This window comes from Drosophila navojoa, chromosome 2, assembly GCF_054131105.1.
Source record: "Drosophila navojoa isolate 15081-1374.11 chromosome 2, UAZ_NAV_1.0, whole genome shotgun sequence".
Taxonomy (NCBI): Eukaryota; Metazoa; Arthropoda; class Insecta; order Diptera; family Drosophilidae; genus Drosophila; species Drosophila navojoa.
The window spans coordinates 10,068,044-10,085,283 of record NC_142890.1 but is presented as its reverse complement, the minus strand read 5'-3'; the positions used below and the strand labels follow the sequence as shown (position 1 = coordinate 10,085,283).

The 17,240-nt window shown below is 43.2% G+C and overlaps 5 protein-coding genes across 9 annotated transcripts; 1 reads left to right on the top strand and 4 right to left on the bottom strand.

Annotated features, from left to right (window-relative positions):
• Positions 1-124: 124 nt before the first annotated feature.
• Positions 125-1,472, bottom strand: mRpL45 (mitochondrial ribosomal protein L45). The gene is made up of 2 exons (XM_018104211.3): positions 1,319-1,472; positions 125-1,249 (listed from the first exon to the last, which is right to left on the bottom strand). The coding sequence occupies exons 1-2, from the start codon at positions 1,361-1,363 to the stop codon at positions 206-208; spliced, it is 1,089 nt and encodes a 362-aa protein (XP_017959700.2). The 5' UTR covers positions 1,364-1,472; the 3' UTR covers positions 125-205.
• A 32-nt stretch (positions 1,473-1,504) lies between these two features.
• LOC108649113 (uncharacterized) lies at positions 1,505-6,866 on the bottom strand. 3 transcript variants are annotated; one of them, XM_089265282.1, is made up of 7 exons: positions 4,730-6,866; positions 4,512-4,667; positions 2,895-4,016; positions 2,072-2,834; positions 1,890-2,007; positions 1,751-1,829; positions 1,505-1,680 (listed from the first exon to the last, which is right to left on the bottom strand). In XM_089265282.1, the coding sequence occupies exons 1-7, from the start codon at positions 6,611-6,613 to the stop codon at positions 1,657-1,659; spliced, it is 4,146 nt and encodes a 1,381-aa protein (XP_089121408.1). In that variant the 5' UTR covers positions 6,614-6,866; the 3' UTR covers positions 1,505-1,656. The 3 variants fall into 3 exon arrangements, with proteins under 3 accessions (XP_089121408.1, XP_089121407.1, XP_089121406.1); XM_089265281.1 differs by having other exon boundaries at positions 2,072-4,016; positions 4,730-5,601; positions 5,635-6,866; XM_089265280.1 differs by having other exon boundaries at positions 2,072-4,016.
• Positions 6,867-7,611: 745 nt separating this feature from the next.
• Positions 7,612-12,939, top strand: LOC115561922 (uncharacterized). Of its 2 annotated transcripts, none has more exons than XM_030382517.2 (11): positions 7,612-7,843; positions 7,918-8,259; positions 8,316-8,747; positions 8,813-9,171; positions 9,228-9,510; positions 9,579-9,778; positions 9,841-10,030; positions 10,099-10,329; positions 11,667-11,799; positions 11,859-11,988; positions 12,058-12,939. In XM_030382517.2, exons 1-11 carry the CDS (start codon positions 7,680-7,682, stop codon positions 12,276-12,278), a joined length of 2,685 nt encoding a protein of 894 aa, XP_030238377.1. In that variant the 5' UTR covers positions 7,612-7,679; the 3' UTR covers positions 12,279-12,939. The 2 variants fall into 2 exon arrangements, with proteins under 2 accessions (XP_030238377.1, XP_030238376.1); XM_030382516.2 differs by having other exon boundaries at positions 7,915-8,259.
• On the bottom strand, positions 10,335-11,673 carry LOC115561923 (uncharacterized). The gene is made up of 2 exons (XM_030382518.2): positions 10,995-11,673; positions 10,335-10,925 (listed from the first exon to the last, which is right to left on the bottom strand). The coding sequence occupies exons 1-2, from the start codon at positions 11,570-11,572 to the stop codon at positions 10,409-10,411; spliced, it is 1,095 nt and encodes a 364-aa protein (XP_030238378.1). The 5' UTR covers positions 11,573-11,673; the 3' UTR covers positions 10,335-10,408.
• Positions 12,940-13,594: 655 nt separating the features above from the next.
• mRRF2 (mitochondrial ribosome recycling factor 2) lies at positions 13,595-16,826 on the bottom strand. Of its 2 annotated transcripts, XM_030382520.2 has the most exons (9): positions 16,593-16,826; positions 16,368-16,530; positions 16,014-16,306; positions 15,589-15,958; positions 15,307-15,529; positions 14,731-15,257; positions 14,459-14,672; positions 14,252-14,401; positions 13,595-14,199 (listed from the first exon to the last, which is right to left on the bottom strand). In XM_030382520.2, exons 1-9 carry the CDS (start codon positions 16,822-16,824, stop codon positions 14,035-14,037), a joined length of 2,337 nt encoding a protein of 778 aa, XP_030238380.2. In that variant the 5' UTR covers positions 16,825-16,826; the 3' UTR covers positions 13,595-14,034. The 2 variants fall into 2 exon arrangements, with proteins under 2 accessions (XP_030238380.2, XP_030238381.1); XM_030382521.2 differs by lacking the exon at positions 16,593-16,826 and having other exon boundaries at positions 16,375-16,516.
• Between the last annotated feature and the right edge of the window lie 414 nt (positions 16,827-17,240).

The following is a 17,240-nucleotide window of genomic DNA, read 5'->3' as shown; positions in this document are numbered from 1 at the left end:
ATCCACTCTACTTATCTACTTCATTGTGAACAAAGTTGCACCAGTTTTCCCATGGACCCAAATACCAAGTACCATTTGCAAAATAAAAAATAAATTGAATGTTAAAAAATAAACAAAAATTAAATTTATGAAGTTTCGATTAACGTTATTGTACAATGTCAACGCGAAGTCTTCTGAGCCGCCAGGCAGCCCACAGAAAGTATAATCAAATGGAGAGAGTGGGTTTGGCGACCTGCTCCGTGGTTTGAGCTGTAGGTGTCACTTGGGCGCTGCTCGTGTTAAGCTGTTCCGCTTGCTGGTTTGTGGTGGGTTCCAATTGCTTGGTCTGGTCACCGGCGCTAAGCTCTTTCGTCGTTTCCTCAACAATTTCGTCTGTGATACGATACGTTATGGGCGCTGGTTGCTTTGCTGGTAGCCAATCGGGAATGATCTTGTCGTGTAGTCGCCATTTCCCGTACTCATTGGAAATGTGCTTTTCAAAAACAACATATTCCAGTACATCCTTGCTAAGGATCTCACTACCATGCATCAGTCGACCAAATCGATCATATATAGCCAGCATTTGTTGGGTGTGAAAGCGTACTGTGACCTGAGCAAACTGGTTTTCCTTGGTGATCACTTCAGTGACGCGAGCATGCACCACACGAGGTGGTTCCAACGATTGCAGGAAACGCCAATGTATTGTCTTATCCTTAACATTATGCATCATTTCAGGATAACAGCGTTCGCTCACAAACTCTCTTATCTTATACTTCTCCTTTGCTGCCATATGTGTATGCGCTGCTATGTAGATCTCTTGGGCTTGTGCTCCAAAGTCATCGGTACTGAAATTCTCCTCGTAAGAACGTATTTTCCGTACAGCCATAAGGCTCTTCGATTTTTTCTCGAGAAATTCTAGTTTCTGCTTAGCGCCCGAAGAGGAAATGAAAGACTTCTTGCCATCTCCTTCGGGGGGAACGTATGCCTCAAATATTCCACCCGTGCAACTGATGTGAAACGGACGTTCCATCCATGGGCGAGGGGGCAATACACCACGCTCTTTCATACGGCTACGCATCTCCTCCTTGCTCACATCTTCAGGTTTCTCGCGTAAATTAGGCAAATCAATTTTCACAAATTTTAGCTTGCGCAACCTTTTAAACTCGGGCTTCCAGTGCTTAGTTTGTCGATGGCGCACCTGCTGTAATTGACACGCATTTTGTACGCCCGGAAGCAACGCACGCACTCCAGATGTTGCAACCTGCGGCATCTGAAATTTTAATGAAAACAATACGTATGGTGAAACCTTGGAGCACCTAAATATCCTATTTATTCCCACCTGCATCTGGATGAGTTTCTTGCTGGCACATACTAGTTTTTCCATGGCTAATTCGACTTTTTTCTAAAACCACGGAACTTAAATGCTTACTGCATGCTTATACAATCAGCTATCGATAGAAGCGCATCAGCTGTTAACCGGCAAACTATCGATACCTTAGCCCATATTTACATCGAGTACACATGATTATCGATTTAAACATATTTATTTAAATTGTTCATTTAAAAATTAAATATACACAACGAATTTTATGGTTGGATTTTCATTTGTTAACGCTTAATCGGACGTATTACTTTAATCCAACCCAATGTGTACAAAAGACAAGAACAAAAACATAATTAATTGTTTGTGCTAAGTCCTTTCTAAAATATAAAAAAAAAAATAAATAAATTGTTTTGAAAATAAGTAAACTGTAAGTGTTATAAGATTTACCTTAACACGTCGTGCTTGCTTAATTTCTTTGTAAATGGTGATCGAATTTCCCCCACGATTTGAACGTAAAACGCGATCCCTGCAAAAGTGAAGTTTTGTTAATATTTGCTGGTCGAAATTTCTTTTCCTATCAACTTACTTTGCAGGACAGTCGCCACCTTCAATGCGGTAATCATGTATGGAAAGATTAGATGGAATGCTTTTTAGGTTCTTTAAGCACACCTTGGCATTCTCAATGTCGTTTTCTAGACGCATTACTAAACAAATTAGAAACAACAACAAATAATGAAACAGATACATATAGATTATAATAAAACGAACCTTTTAACATAAGTTTGTCTTCAGTGTCATCGCAGCAGAGTGAGCTCTTGCAAGTGCAGCACTGTTTTTTTTGAACGGCTGTTGACGGCACGAGGCTTTGTGGATTACAGGACATTATATCCTTCATTATCATATTAAACAGGCATCCAGGCAGAATGTTTTCTGCCGCAGCAAAGATACGCTTGTGCATATAGGCCAGGTCCTTAAAATCCAACGTGTGCAGCCCATGGTGGTAGAGCTTATGGCATATAGCATAAAAGCGGCTTTTCGGAATATTGCATTTGCAGAAACAAAATCCACACTCATCAATAAACATATCCAAAATTTTGCGTAACTCCCTTTCCAAGCTAACGCCATCGATTTCACCGGCTGATAACGTTTTCGCTGTGTTCTTAACAAATTCGTCGAACTGCTCTTCAGTGGTATCGTCCAGTTTTGAACCCTCTTCTCTTTTGCCCTTTTTCCCGGCGGACTTCGAGCCTCTTCCAACGGTACCAGCGCCCCCCTTTTGTCCTTGAGCGGTTCCACCAGCTCCTTGTTTATCGTCTCCGGCCCCACCCTTTGCGCCTTGTTGTCCATCCCCAGCACCACCAGATTTTCCAGCACCAGATTTTCCACCTGCTGAGTCGCCAGCCGCTGCACCAGATTTTCCAGCTGCTGAATCTCCGGACTTTCCGGCTTCTGCGGCTCCAGCACCAGCTTTTCCGGCTGCTGAATCTGCTCCAGATTTCCCGGCTGCTGAATCTGCTCCAGATTTTCCGGCTGCTGAATCTCCAGCCGTAGCTCCAGTTTTTTCAGCTGCTGAATCTCCGGACTTTCCGGCATCTGCGGCTCCAGCACCAGCTTTTCCGGCTGCTGAATCTGCTCCAGATTTCCCGGCTGCTGAATCTGCTCCAGGCTTTCCGGCTGCTGAATCGGCTCCAGACTTGCCCGCTCCAGAATCTGCACCAGGTTTCCCGGCTGCTGAATCAGCTCCAGATTTCCCAGCTCCAGAATCTGCACCAGGTTTCCCGGCTGCTGAATCGGTTCCAGATTTCCCAGCTCCAGAATCTGCACCAGGTTTCCCGGATGTTGAATCGGCACCAGATTTCCCGGCTGCTGAATCTCCGCCCTTACCACCAGCTTTCCCGTCTGCCGAATCTCCGGCGCCAGGTTTTCCAGACGTTGAATCACCGGGCTTAGCACCAGGTTTCCCGGCTGCTGAATCTCTGGCAGAAGCTCCTTTTTTTTCGGCAGCTGAATCTCTGGGCTTGTCACCTGCTTTTGAACCGCCTTGTGCTTTCTTAGCCTCTTCTGCTGCTTTCTTCTGCTCTTCCAATTTCTTTTTGGCTGCATTAGCAAGATTATCAGGATCCACTCCAAGATCCCTCAAAGCAGATTTCAAAGTGTTATTGACTTCTTCGCACTGCTCTTTCTTTTTTAAGCAATCTTCTAACTGTTTCATTAAATCACTTGCTTTCAAGTCATCAACCTTACCCTTCAGTTTATCATTTTCTCTAGCAACATCCCCAATATCTTGTATTAGTCCAATGCTCTCTCGCATACCCTCCTCCATATATCTTGTGTCATCATCGAGTTGTTGTACTTTCTTATCCAATTCGTTGAGTCGTTTTTTGCTTTCTAGAGCGGCTTCGCACATGCACTCATTCTCCTCTATCAATTCACCCAACTGACTATCCTTCTCCTTTAACAAATTCTTCAAGCGATCCAGTTCACATGCACAGTCATCTAAATTTTTGATATCCTTACCACCGTCATACTTATCCTCGCTCATTTGCCTGAAACAATCTGCCTGTTTGCTCATCTCGTTCATTATATGCTCCAGAGTGACACTCGTGTAGAAGGCCAAATCATCACCAATATCGGGACAATCTGGCGGTTCATCAAACGGAGGGCATTCAGAAGGTTGACTTCCATACCTCTGATTTAGTTCACATATAACATTCTAAAATAAGTGGGATGTGTGTAAAAAAAAAAAAAAAACAAAAGGATTAGAGAGGAAAATCATTGGAAGTAGTTGAGGATTGAAGCTGTATGCGAGGGCTTGAGAAAGAGGAAGGGAGAAATAAACATGTGTGTAAGCCGCTAGCAATCCAGAGACCAACTTTCCGACGACTTTCCTCTCATACCATTCATGTATCAATTGATTTTTTTTTTCTGTAACTATTTCATAATGTGCACTTTCAAAATTTTAAGATACTACAGAATTTAAGCATGAATTGTCGTATGGGGCAGAACGTAAAATTATATGGTACGGCGTCAACATGTAATATCTCCATTATCCTCTATCCCAGTCTCATTAAAACAACTATCATTGCAATTGTCTATTAGTTCGTCTAGGTAACGGTACCCAGATTTCTTGAACGCTTTAGTTTTATGCTTTGGAAGACAAGAAGGGGTAATACATAAAATTCATCACCATACGATGAGAAATTCTTACCATTAGCTGCTGATATTGACAATCGTAGGCATTTAATGCCAAATCGCGTTTTCGCAGCTCACTTCTTAGAACATCGATTTCCATTTGCATAGTGTCCGCTCGCTGCATCGCAGGTTGGAGAGTGACCACTTGCTGTTGGAGCTCCTTGCAGCGACACTGTAAGCAATAAAGGTCATATACTGTATGTATGTATATTAAATGAAATTATATTAACGTACCTTAAGTACTTCCTCATTGTATTTGGTTTTTTCCACCTCATGTTCATAGTACTGCTGCATTTCATGAATGTCATTCTCCATGTCACATATACAACGCTTTTGGTTGTTGACGGTTTTAGTTAGCTCAGCACTCTCTCTAGCCTTCTTTTGTGCAGCCTTAGACAAATCATTGAGCGATCCCAAAGACTTGATCTTTTTTCGGAGAGACTCACGGTCAGCCAACATAACTTGTAGTCTATTGGCATCACTGTTTGCATCGTTACAAGGATTTCCACCGCGTTGTGCTCCAGATCTTGTAAATTCGTCCTCAGCTTGTCGCAGTATAGCCAACTCCTTGCCTAAATTGTTTATCTTATTTTGTAAATATTGGACATCGCTGTTTCTTTCTGGATCAATTTTGATGCTGTCCATCGCCGCACGCCTTGACTGCTTTTCAAGTATTCTTCTAAGATTACCATTTTCAGCTTCTAGTATGTCATGAGACTTATTCATATCGTCGATGGCCCTTTGGATATCCCGCAGATCTCTTTCATCGGAACTGTTTATCTTTTTAGCATTTGACAGCTCTCTAATTTTGTTATCGAAGGCTTTGCTTATTTCAGGATCATAACGTTGTTGCATTATGCGTTGGATTTCTGCATTTTTCATTGGAGGGGTGGCTTTGGGATCAGTTGGATCTCTATCTATAATTTTGTTGCTAACCATTGCATTTTTCATGGTTTCAATAGTATCATTCGCAGCGACCAGAAGACTGTCGCCCGTTAAATCATCGTCCTCAGGCCGGTTCCTGCCGGGACCTCCAGGGCCAGGTGGCCCACCGGGTGGTCCACCAGGTGGACCCCTAGAGCCTCCCGAGCATGGACATGAGCCTCCTGGGCCCGAACCACCGGGTCCACCGGGTCCACCAGGTCCACCAGGACCACCGCCACCATAGCCGCCTGGGCCCGAGCCACCGGGTGGTCCACCAGGACCTCCATAGCCTCCAGGGCCCGGACCACCAGGTGGTCTTCCGGGACCTCCTGGGCCTCCTGGACCTCCTGGCCCTGGACCACCAGGACCATAACGTTGCTTAGAGCAACTACAAGGAGCATCTGAAGGACCTCGACCACGATCTCTAGCTCCTTCCGCACCACGATCGCCAGGTCTTACAGCCGGACCTCCTCTACCGTAATCATCAGGTCCTTTACCCTCCTGATCAGGTCGTGGTCCACCTCGTTCACCAGGAGCACCCGAACCGCGGCAGGTGTCTGCAGTACATGGACCCTTACAACGATCCGGTCCACAAGGTCGCGATTTCCCACCACCTTTACCTTTCCCCTCCTGATCAGGGGATTCGGATTCTCCGTCTTTTCCCTGACTTGATCCACCTCGTCCTTCATTATCGTTGTCATCATTTGCTTTTTGGGATTCCGGATCGTTTCCCTGTGAGTCCTGCCCTATTGGTTCTCCTTCTGAAGCCTTCAGATCGGTATCTTCAGACGGTCCCTCACCCATACTTAAGGATTGTTCAAGTTCCCGACCACCTCCAGAATCTCCCTCATCTTGATCTGAACCTTTTCCACCGAGACTTCCTTGACTCGGATCTGTGCTGTGCGTACCCTTACTTGAGTCCTGCCCCTTTTGACTCGGTTTTCCTGCTTTGCCGCCAGTTTGCCCATCACCATCACCATACCTGCCGTCATCAGGACGACACATAAGAGGAGTATTGCAAGCCACCAGATCGGCGACAAAACGCGACTTTTTGTCTTCGTCGGCTGCCCAAGAACGATCATCAAATGTAGATGGATAAGTTTTTAACTTGACGCATGCTTTCTGGCATTCAAAATCAGGCTTCTCGTTCATAAAAGGCACATGAAAGAATTCTTTCTGCGTAGAGAACGCCATATTGCAACGCTCAAGAGCTTGCACTGGCCGAGTTTACAAAGCGAATTATTTTTGAACACAAATTTCAATTTTTCCTTTTGAAATGTATATGGCTGGAGAGATTAAAAAGTAATATCGAAAATACGTCCGACATCAATTGTATCACCAAATTTTCTAATATTCCACGTGCGACAATTTTCACATTTGCTACTTTACTGTACTATTCTGTAATGAGCTATATATATGTAATGTGATGTGCGTGCTATCACATAGCCTACTGTGGTCAATAACTAATCCGAGACTACAATTTCATGTCCGTTTACTTCCTTAGTTCTAGGTACAGCTAACTTTTCTGTGCATTGTAAATTTCTCCATTCTTAAATTCAAAAAGAAGTAATAAACTTATTTAGCAGCGGTAGCCCTTTATATAGGGCGACCTTCACCCAAAGCATAAGTTGCGCTCAAATGTTGAGCCCGATGCCAGGTAGGGGTCGTTACAGTCGAACTTTATGTGACCAATGGGAACCCTCTCTGATGCTGCAAGCCATATAGCTTTGCTTTGCTCAAATATAAACACCAAATGAATACTGCTGCATAAATAGAGACAAATTAAATTATTTTCTGTCGTTCATATTCGTACCTTGCTTTTGTTAAGCAAACAGATAGACAGAAAAACAAACTGTGAGACATATGTATGTATATATGTACATATGTAGGTAAATCAAATCGCATTGTTAAGTCTGATGTTTGAAAATACTATATGTTGGCATATTAAAAGCTTACTTATATACAATTATTGAGATTTATAATTATTAGATGGCATCGACAGCAGTTTCTTCTATTGCGTGGGTATCTAAAGGGCGAGGATATCTACATAGACTGCGGCAATTTCTGGGTATTTCATCCCATACCACCTTTCGGTAGATTTATTACTGAATAGCTAGGGTAAACGGGCAACACTGCCGTTATGTACAAGAGTGTTATTGGTTATCGGTTATGCTGATGTTCGTACGACGCGAATGAATTATCGATATTCACAACAGCTGCAAGGCATACGCTCACATTATTTGTTAACAGTTTCGCTAAAATGTCCACAAGACCGCGCCGTCAAGCAGCTAGAAAAAATATAGTAATTGAGATCTCGGACTCGGAAGATAATGCAAGTGAGGCCAATGATAATGACGAATATAAGCCAAGAGAGACACATCGTCGTTTCATAGATCGTGCTGCAGCAGCTGTAGCGTCTGGCGCGTAAGCCCTTTCATATTGAAATAATATTAATGTCCCACATTAAATATCTTAAATAAACAATATATAAACAGCAGTACGAAGAGAAAGCGAGGTAACGATTCGAAAAGCAATGCACCAGAGTCTAAGGAAAAACGCGCAAAACAGGACAAGGAGAATGCCTTGCCCAACCAAATCAATGATGTTAATGAAACATCAGTGGAACCACCATTGCCGACTGTATTACCTCAAGATGAAGGCGAGCACAGAACACTTCCGGTGGCGTCCAGTTCCACCACGGGTCGCAGCTCGTTCTGGGAGCGACGCAAAGTGTGGAACATACATGAACTTTTAGCCGAAACAGAGCATATACAACCGACAGCAGCGCGTAACATTGTGCAGCTTTTTGAAAATGAAAACACCATTCCATTTATTTGCCGGTATTATTGAGCAGCACTCGTTGATTTTGATAATATAATAACGTGTGTTCCCTTAGTTATCGACGAGATCTTGTGGATCACATAACACCAGATCGCTTGCGAGATATACGGAACACATATTCGGAGATTGTCGATCTGCGCAAGAAGGCGGAAAACATTGTTAATCAGCTAGAGCGAGAGAATATGATTAATACTGAGATTCGAGAAGAACTGTTGTGTGCGAAGACCAATGAAGAGCTGGAATTTTTGTATGCACCATACAAACCGGCTAGCAAAGGCACCTTGGCAGAGCGGGCGAAGGCTTTGGGCTTGGAGCAATATGCCGATGCCTTACTTTATGGAACAGCGCCAATAGTGCAGCTGTCCTCGGCTGTTGATTCAAGCAACAAGGATTTAGCAACAGAGGAGCAAATAATGGTCGGAATCTGTAACATTATTATACACAACATAAGTAAAAACACAAGTGTTCTTGAGGAACTGCGTCGCCTGTAAGTTCAAACTAACATCTGGACATATCATATCAGTTTTTAACGTTTTATTTTCAAATTGCCAGTCAAAATGTACAGCGGATTGTACTCAAATGCAGCAAAACTAAAAGCACGACGGCCTCAAAAGAAGAGAAAAAGAGTAAAGTTGCTTCTGGTGGCATTGCGGACAAGAAGCTTGATAGTTCCAAATTCGAGAACTATTTCAATTTTCAATGTGATGTAAAGACAATCAAGCCGCATCAGACTTTGGCTATCAATCGAGGGGAGAAACATAAATTTCTCACCGTAAAAGTTGAGACCAACAACTATTTAAAGTCCGATCTGACGCGATTTATATCGGAGCAGTACATGTCTCAAGGCCTTCAGTATCCTCTACGTAGAGAGGTGTTTACTCGTGCACTGGAAGAGTGCTACACTAAAAAATGTAAGCTGCATGAGAAAACAACAAGCAATACCTATAATTTGTATACCTTTTGATAGTGCAACCTCTGCTCTGTCGCCAGATTCGAGCCAAGTTAAAGGAGAAGGCTATAAGAGCAGCCATAGAAGTGTTTGCGAAAAATTTGAAACAACTATTGTTGATGTCACCTCTGAAAGGTGAACGCATTCTAGGCATAGATCCAGGCTATACAAATGGCTGCAAATTGGCTCTTATATCCGAGACAGCCGATGTTCTGGAATCGGGTGTTATCTACCCACATGGGCGACATGCCAATCGAAAAGAAGCCGAACAAAAATTGGTACAGCTCCTTACCAAACATAAGTAATCAGAAATCACGATCAAAATTGTGCTATTTGAATTTAATGTTTGTTCTATTTACTATGTCATAGTTGTCGTGTCATTGCTCTGGGAAACGGAACTGCTTGTCGCGATACAGAGATGTGGCTGACGTCGCTCTTTCAAGCGGGCATTTTGGACAATCGCAGCATTCGTTATAGTATTGTAAATGAGAATGGCGCTTCCATTTACTCTTGCAGTACTGTGGCAACCAAAGAGTTTCCCAACATGGACATGAACTTGATAAGTGCAGGTTGGGCTCTATTAAATTCAGTTCCCAGTATGATTTCGAAATAATTTAATGTGATATTTTAGTATCTATTGCCCGACGCCTCAATGATCCGCTAAGTGAATACGTGAAGATAGAGCCACGCCACTTGGGTGTGGGTATGTACCAGCACGATGTAAATGAGAAAATGCTCACGGAGACACTGAATGACGTTGTCTCCGAGTGTGTTAGTTTTGTGGGCGTGGATCTAAATACAGCGAGTCTCAGTGTGTTAAAGTAAGTTATAAAAACTACAATAATCAATGAAAATCATTTAACCCTTTACTGTGCACGTCTGTTTGCAGACACATTGCTGGTTTGTCCGAAAAGAAGGCTGAAAAAATCATTGAACATCGTACACAAAAGGGTCCATTTAAATCGCGCAAGGATCTACTCACTGTGCGCAGCATAGGTGAGAAAACCTATGTTCAATGCGCAGGTTTTGTGCGAATCGAACCACTTAGTGTTGGTGGAGCATTAACCAATCCGCTTGACTGCACCTGGGTGCACCCTGAAAGTTACCAATTGGCCGAAACGTGAGTCACAAAAAATATGGTCGCGTATATTTTCCCAAACGTCAATTTATAAATTCGACTGATGTACACTGGTGCTAAATTAATTTAAATCATCATTTAACTTTTCCAATTCAGCCTGAAGCAGTGAGGTATCACTTTGCTTTTCCAGATAGCTAGTGTCGCTAGAATCAAGCTGAGCTTTAATACTCTTGTGGCAAAGAACTTCGGTGTGCACCAGTTTGACGTCTTTCTTGTGACGATCACATCCTTGGCACCAGTAGGGCAAATATGGATCTAAAGGATTCCTGTTTTGGCAACGCTTGCAGGTGCAATGCTCAGTACCGGCATGTTTGAAACTCTCGAAGTTCTGTTCAGTGCGTAGAAGTGCCAAATAATCGTCGATTGAGTGCTCCTGAGCGGCGTCGATGAGCTGCTCCCAGGTCTTGTACTTACGCGTCACCTCAAAGAAGTAATCGTAAACATCTTGAATAGTTGGCAGTATCCTTTCGAGACTTGATATATACGGACTTTTCACCGACTGATCCAGTTTGTCTAATCGCTTACGCAGCTCTGGCATAGCGTTCCTAACTTTCGAAACAGCAGCTACCAGATCAGCGCTGCCAAATCACAGTAATAAAGCTAACAATAATAAGCTAAGGTCTATTAGAATGTCATTAAGTGCTTACTTTGACTCCTTGATGGCATTGTGCGCCTTTTGAAAATCGCAGAGTGCTCGCCTTTCTGCCATCTCGCTAAGATACTCTGGATAGATTTTTATGCCACATGCGGAACCTATCAACAGGCGTCGACGTATGGACTGATATCGCATCCGTTTGGCCATCTCAATTTGATATGTCCTGGCATCTCTGAATTGCACTTCCAGTTTCCTGAACAGATGCTCAAGGAATAGTACCTGCTGATGCACACACTCCTCAAGGCGAAAGTCGAAGCGCGTGTAAACTGTTTTACAATGCTCGAACTCGGGCACCAAGAGATCGGGTGGAATGGTGGCACCACGGCATGGCGGCGGCAATGGGCGACGTTTATAGCGTTCTGGAGGGTAATCCCAGCATGGACCATACTGTGCCTGGGCTGTCATGGGCATGGGGGACTTCCAGCAAGGCTCATAACTCTTCTCAATTCCATAATTGATACTTTTGCCGCAAGCAATGAATCTAATCTTGGGCGGCTTCTGCGTCGGCGGGTACTTCCAACGCTCTTCGTAAAGCTTCTTCAGCTCACTAACCTTCAGCTTCTTCGCCATATCAATTTATAAGATTACAATACTGGAAATTCTCCCTTGCAAAAAGTATATAAAAATGTTAATTGTTATTAGTAATTTTGTTATATTTTTACAGCATTATTGGGAAATGTGATTTAAAAATCTCGGACATTGGCAAGGCAAGATTTATTCAGAGCATCAAGGAGTTCAGCACTTCGGAGCAGAATCTTAAAGAGCTTGCTGCAAAGCACAAACTGCCCATTGATCGGGTAAATAATATACTTCTTCTACCACTGATCGTCCACTTAATTCTTCTTTACTTGTTCAGTTGAAATTCGTACTGGTTGCACTCCAGCGCGAGCTGCTGCAGGATTATCGCCTAGATCTGGACAAGCGGCCGCTTTTCAAGCAAGGCCTAACACGATTGGATGAACTTAGCATTGGTGATGTGGTGACAGGCAAGTACTAACATTAAAACAAATACAATACATATAAACAGCGAAATTTTCTCTTTAATTCGTAAATAGGTGCAGTCACGAATGTAACACACTTTGGCGCATTCGTGGATATTGGCGTAGAACGCGACGGGCTCATCCATAAAAACCATATGAACAACATTGAGCTAAGCATTGGGGATCGCATTATCGCCTCTGTTCAAAAAGTGGATATACAGCGCCGACAGTTGGGCTTGCGCCTCGAGAATATGCTAGAGGAGACAGACACGTCCTTTACATTGAAAGCCGAATAAGAACACAAATAAACAAACCAATTACGTTATCCTCAATTCTTTAATAAAATTGTTTGAATCAATTTGAGTTAAGATTAAAAATGGTAATAAAAACTGTATGTGAATTTTTAGACATACAAATTTATTTTATTTTTATTTTGATGTATTACTGTTCTCTTTGTTTTGTTTCACATGTGCTACTCTTAATTTTGAAAAAATATATTGTTTGATAAAAGCTTGCTAATTACTCCTGTCTAATTTACGTCATGATAATGAGATGAGTCATACATACTTCTTTGATTTCCAGTTCTGTAGTTGACGGAGCTCTGCTCATTCTCTGGGTGTAGAGTTCCATTAGCATTTTGACTTTGGCCTAGTTCTTCTCCACCCTGATCATCATGCCATTGATCCTGCTGTTCCGTGCCCTCGTTGTTGATCCAGCCCTCCCCCTGTTCTAGTCCTCCTTCAGTTTCTCTCCATCTTCCCATATTCTCATAACTGTAACGCACTTGAGCTTGACCTAACTCATGTACGTCCGGGTGCCAATTAGGGTAGTTGCCCTCATCCTGCTGATTAGAATATTCGTAACCATTTGTATACTGAACTCGGTCGACCGGTTCCGGACTCTCCTGATTTGGAGCTTCATTATTGTTCTGTACTTGGTACTGCTCGGATCCTTGATCCCCGTAATTATAATTTCTCCCATAACCTGGATCTACATTGCCACCATGTCCTTGGCCCTGATCTGTTCCTAGACTATAGAAGTTTTCATGGCCTTCAGAATAATTTCGTTCCTGATCTGGGCAATCATAATTGCACATTTGGGCCGGAGCTCCAAAGCCATACTGATCACCACTCTGCTCAGGAGCAGCAGAGCCTTTTCCATGCTGACTGGACCATTCATAGCCACCCTGCTCCTGTCTTGCCCCTTCTTCACTTCTCTCCCCAGGATTTGCCGTTGCCCAGGCCTGGTGTGCGATTGAACCTCGCCCGCCACGTCCCTGATTCTCTAGATTTGTACCACGAAAACTTCTTTGGCGTTGAACCGGATTTCCATAACCCTGATTGGGTCCTGAAAATCGTCTGCCAGGCTGACCACGTCGTCTCTGACCCGGTACTGGACCTCCATAACCACTCCGTCCCTTTAACAGGCTGGGGCCAGATGCATGCCTACTATCTGGCTCAGAACGTGCCCGACGACCTGAGCTTTGTCCTTGGCCTCCTGAGTCCCCGTAGCGGCTAGGACTTTTTCTAGCCTTGTTGTGTTCCGCATTTTGTGCCACGCCCCCAGAACTACCCCGACCTTTACCTTTTCCGGGAGATTTGCTGCGTTTCTGCTCACGGCGCACGACTACCGATGTATGACAACCGACTAGATCAACCAGAAATCGAGAGTTTTTGGTATCACTCGCTGACCACGAACGCTTATCAATTGTTGATGCATAACTTTTCAGTTTTACACAAGGGTTCACGCAACCAAAGCGGCACTTCTCGGTCATAAACGGTACATAGAAAAATCTTTTTTGCGTTGAGAACGCCATTCTGTAGCGCCAAAGAGTTAGCACCGGTTCAATTCAGCAGATTTTGTAATACAAATTTCAACAAATTTTAAAATACCAAATTCTGGTCAGTTCAAAAATGATTTTCTAAAACGAATGCATTATTACTGTAAATCGGATGACAAAAGAGTTCGACAAATTTAGCATTTGCTACTGGGCATAACATTTGTTGGGAAGTATGTTAATTAAAACTAGGTAACCATTAGTGAGGCATTATGTCATTCCAATCCCTGAGCTCGACGCACAGCTATCGACTCATCTAGGGGATTCATTTCTGAGAAGCCGCATGGCTGCATTGTCATGCTGGCCGTGCCGGAGCTGATCGTACGCAGTGCACTGGAATAGCCGAATAGCTCGGCCAGCGGAGCATTCACAAATATCAACTGAAAGAACAGTAGTTGAAATACTTTTTTTTTCTAATTAGCGTCACCTCACCTTATTCCTCTCGCCTTTGGGCGCGACATCTTTTATAATTGCGCGACGCCTTGACAAATCAGCTATAATTCCCGATATACGCTCATTGGGCGCTACAATTTGAATGGACATGATAGGCTCTAATAGCCGTGTGCCGCTTGTGGTGAGGAGCTAATAGAAAAATATGAATTGAATGTTTATTTAAATGAAGGCGAGAAGGGGCCTAACCTTTTGTACGCACTGTGCCGCCGCAGCCATGACAAACGAATCAGCAGTGCCACGCCCCACTGTGATATTATGGAGACGAATCTGAGTGTCCACCACTTCACCGCCAACTCGTGGTCCACGCTCCAAGGCAGCAGTTGCTCCTTTGCGCACCACTTGAAGAAGTCGAGGACGTAGAGCATTCAGATTCGGTAAATTCTCAGGTGATTTATCTAGACTTTAGTAGATTAAAAATGTAAGGAAAGCTCACAGCACGACCCAATGTTAGCAATTACCTGAAAAGCTCGGTCTGATTATTGACAACCTGCAGCGTAATATTCACATTTTGCTTGATGCCTGCGATTTCTTTTTCCACGCTCAAAGTCGTTATGGCTGGTGCTTCTATTGTCTCCTTGTACGCTATTTGCAACGGACCCAGATCAACATCAATTTTATATTCAGTGAGCAGACGTGACTTGACAATGTCCATATGTAGTTCCCCCATGCCACCAAGCACTGTCTGGCCGGTTACGGAGTCGTAGCTAACACGCAAACTGGGATCTTCACGCTGGAGTTGCTTGAGCGCCTGCTCCATGGCCGTTTGCGATGATATGCTGGGCGGCTCGATAGAACAAAAGTAGACAGCATCAGGTATTTTGGGCTCAAATGAAAATAGCCCATGACTAACATCCAGCTCATCATCGCCGTCATCATTATCAACATCTTTTTGGGGAGCCGTGGAGTCCTGACTTTGTAGAAAACGTTTCTGTGCATTCTTTAAGGATGTGTGACTGGTTGTAAGCAGATCCCCAGTAACTGTGGACTGTAAAATAGCATGTTTATCACGAATCAATCATTTATTTGAAAATTACCTTCAGACCCGAGCATATCGCCACATCGCCCGCCTGGATGGAGTTCACCTCTCGATATTCATCAGCCAGTGGCTCATAAATTTTCGATATAACTTCTGCTTGTCCCCGCGAGCAGAGGACACGCATTCCCCGCTTCAGCTCTCCACGTATCAGGCGCACCAGAGTGAGTGGGCCTCGCTGTTTATCGTGCACAATTTTGAACACCTTGCCCGCCAAATCATTGCTGCAATTATGTAATAGTATAGTAAACATATTGACAGTTGAAAACTAACGTATAATTACCCAAAACAATCGTAGATTTGATTTCGCTCAGCGGGTGTTGGCAAATAGGCATTCACAGCATCCATCAAACATTGTATGCCAATATTTTTATATGCGGAGCCCAACAGGACGGGCACAACCTTTTGGCTGCACGTTGCGCGTCGCAGGGCACGCACAATTAGTTCACTACTGATGTTGTCAAAACTCTCAGTGCTAATGACCACCTCAGCCAGTTCATCATCAATTCCAGATAGCTCATCAATCAACTCATTGCGCTTGTCCTGCAATTGTCGAAGCTCATCGGAAGCTTCCAATTTAAGTTTATTATAAGTACGACCTAAATCCTTTTGTTGCCAGGTCAAGAGCTCCATTGTGATCACATCGTATATGCCTGCAAAATATGCATTTTAAATATTCTTTATTGTTTATCCTTCCACTCGGCATACCCAACTGTCCGTCAATATTCTTTGCCGGAATTTGCATACAAATGGGCTTAGCATCCAGTTTCGCCTTCAAGTCGTCAACGCATTTATCAAAATTCGCATCTGGGCGATCCATCTTGTTGACAAACACAAGCCGAGGCAGATTATGTTTGTCCGCTTGTGTCCAAACGGTAACTGTTTGCGCTTCCACGCCAGCGGTGCCGTCCAGCACAATAATAACGCCATCAACTGCATATAGCGACTGTTCTACTTCCATTGTAAAGTCAATATGACCGGGCGTGTCCAGCAGATTAATACTACGGAAAATCATCATTTAGTATCTAGTTATTAATATTCACTCATCAGAGGGTCACCCACCGCTTACCATTCCAGCCAAACGTTACGGCTGAGCTACATATTGTAATGCCTCGTTCGCGCTCTTGTGTGAGGTAATCCGTTACCGTGTTGCCGCGGTGAACTTCACCCAAGGACCGTGTCTTGCCCGCATAAAAGAGCATACGTTCTGTCGTTGTTGTTTTTCCTAAACGTAATTGAAATGATATGTTTAGTTCTTTTATAATATTTGTGAATTCTTGTTATTACCTGCGTCAATATGTGCCAAAATACCAATGTTTCTTATATCTGAGCTGTAACAACGTTTGATAAATTGTGCATGATGCCTTACCAAAAGCCTGTATTGCCTAAAGGCCACACTTAATAAGCTATATTGCATCATTTTAATTGATAAATACTTATAACAACTTAACGGATAAAACTGACTCTGTTGCGGTTTAAGCAGCTGTTCGGAACAGCTGTTGCTCGAAACTGAGTGCATTCATCGAATATCGATGCTTTAAGTTCTTCTGTAAATGTACTTACACCGATACCAACCAATATTATGTCGAATATCGATACAAAAGCTGCGATGCCTAAAGCATCGGCGCGTAATCATGTGATTTTTAAACGAAGTGCCACTGAAAAACCCTACTAAAAACACATTAGAAAATTTTGTTGGAAGTTTTTAATGTGTCATGCTTTTGTGATTGGTTCTCATTCACTTAACCATATATATTTTTAATGTATACGCATATGTGTATGTATAATGTATAACATTAGCACTTAATTGTCTCATCATCAAGCGTGTCCATTTAACGAGAAATCTATATATCTTCCTTTGCAAGAAATTTTGGATTACAATGTTTCTTCACAGTTTTTAAATAAATTATGTGTATATACACATATATTCTTTTT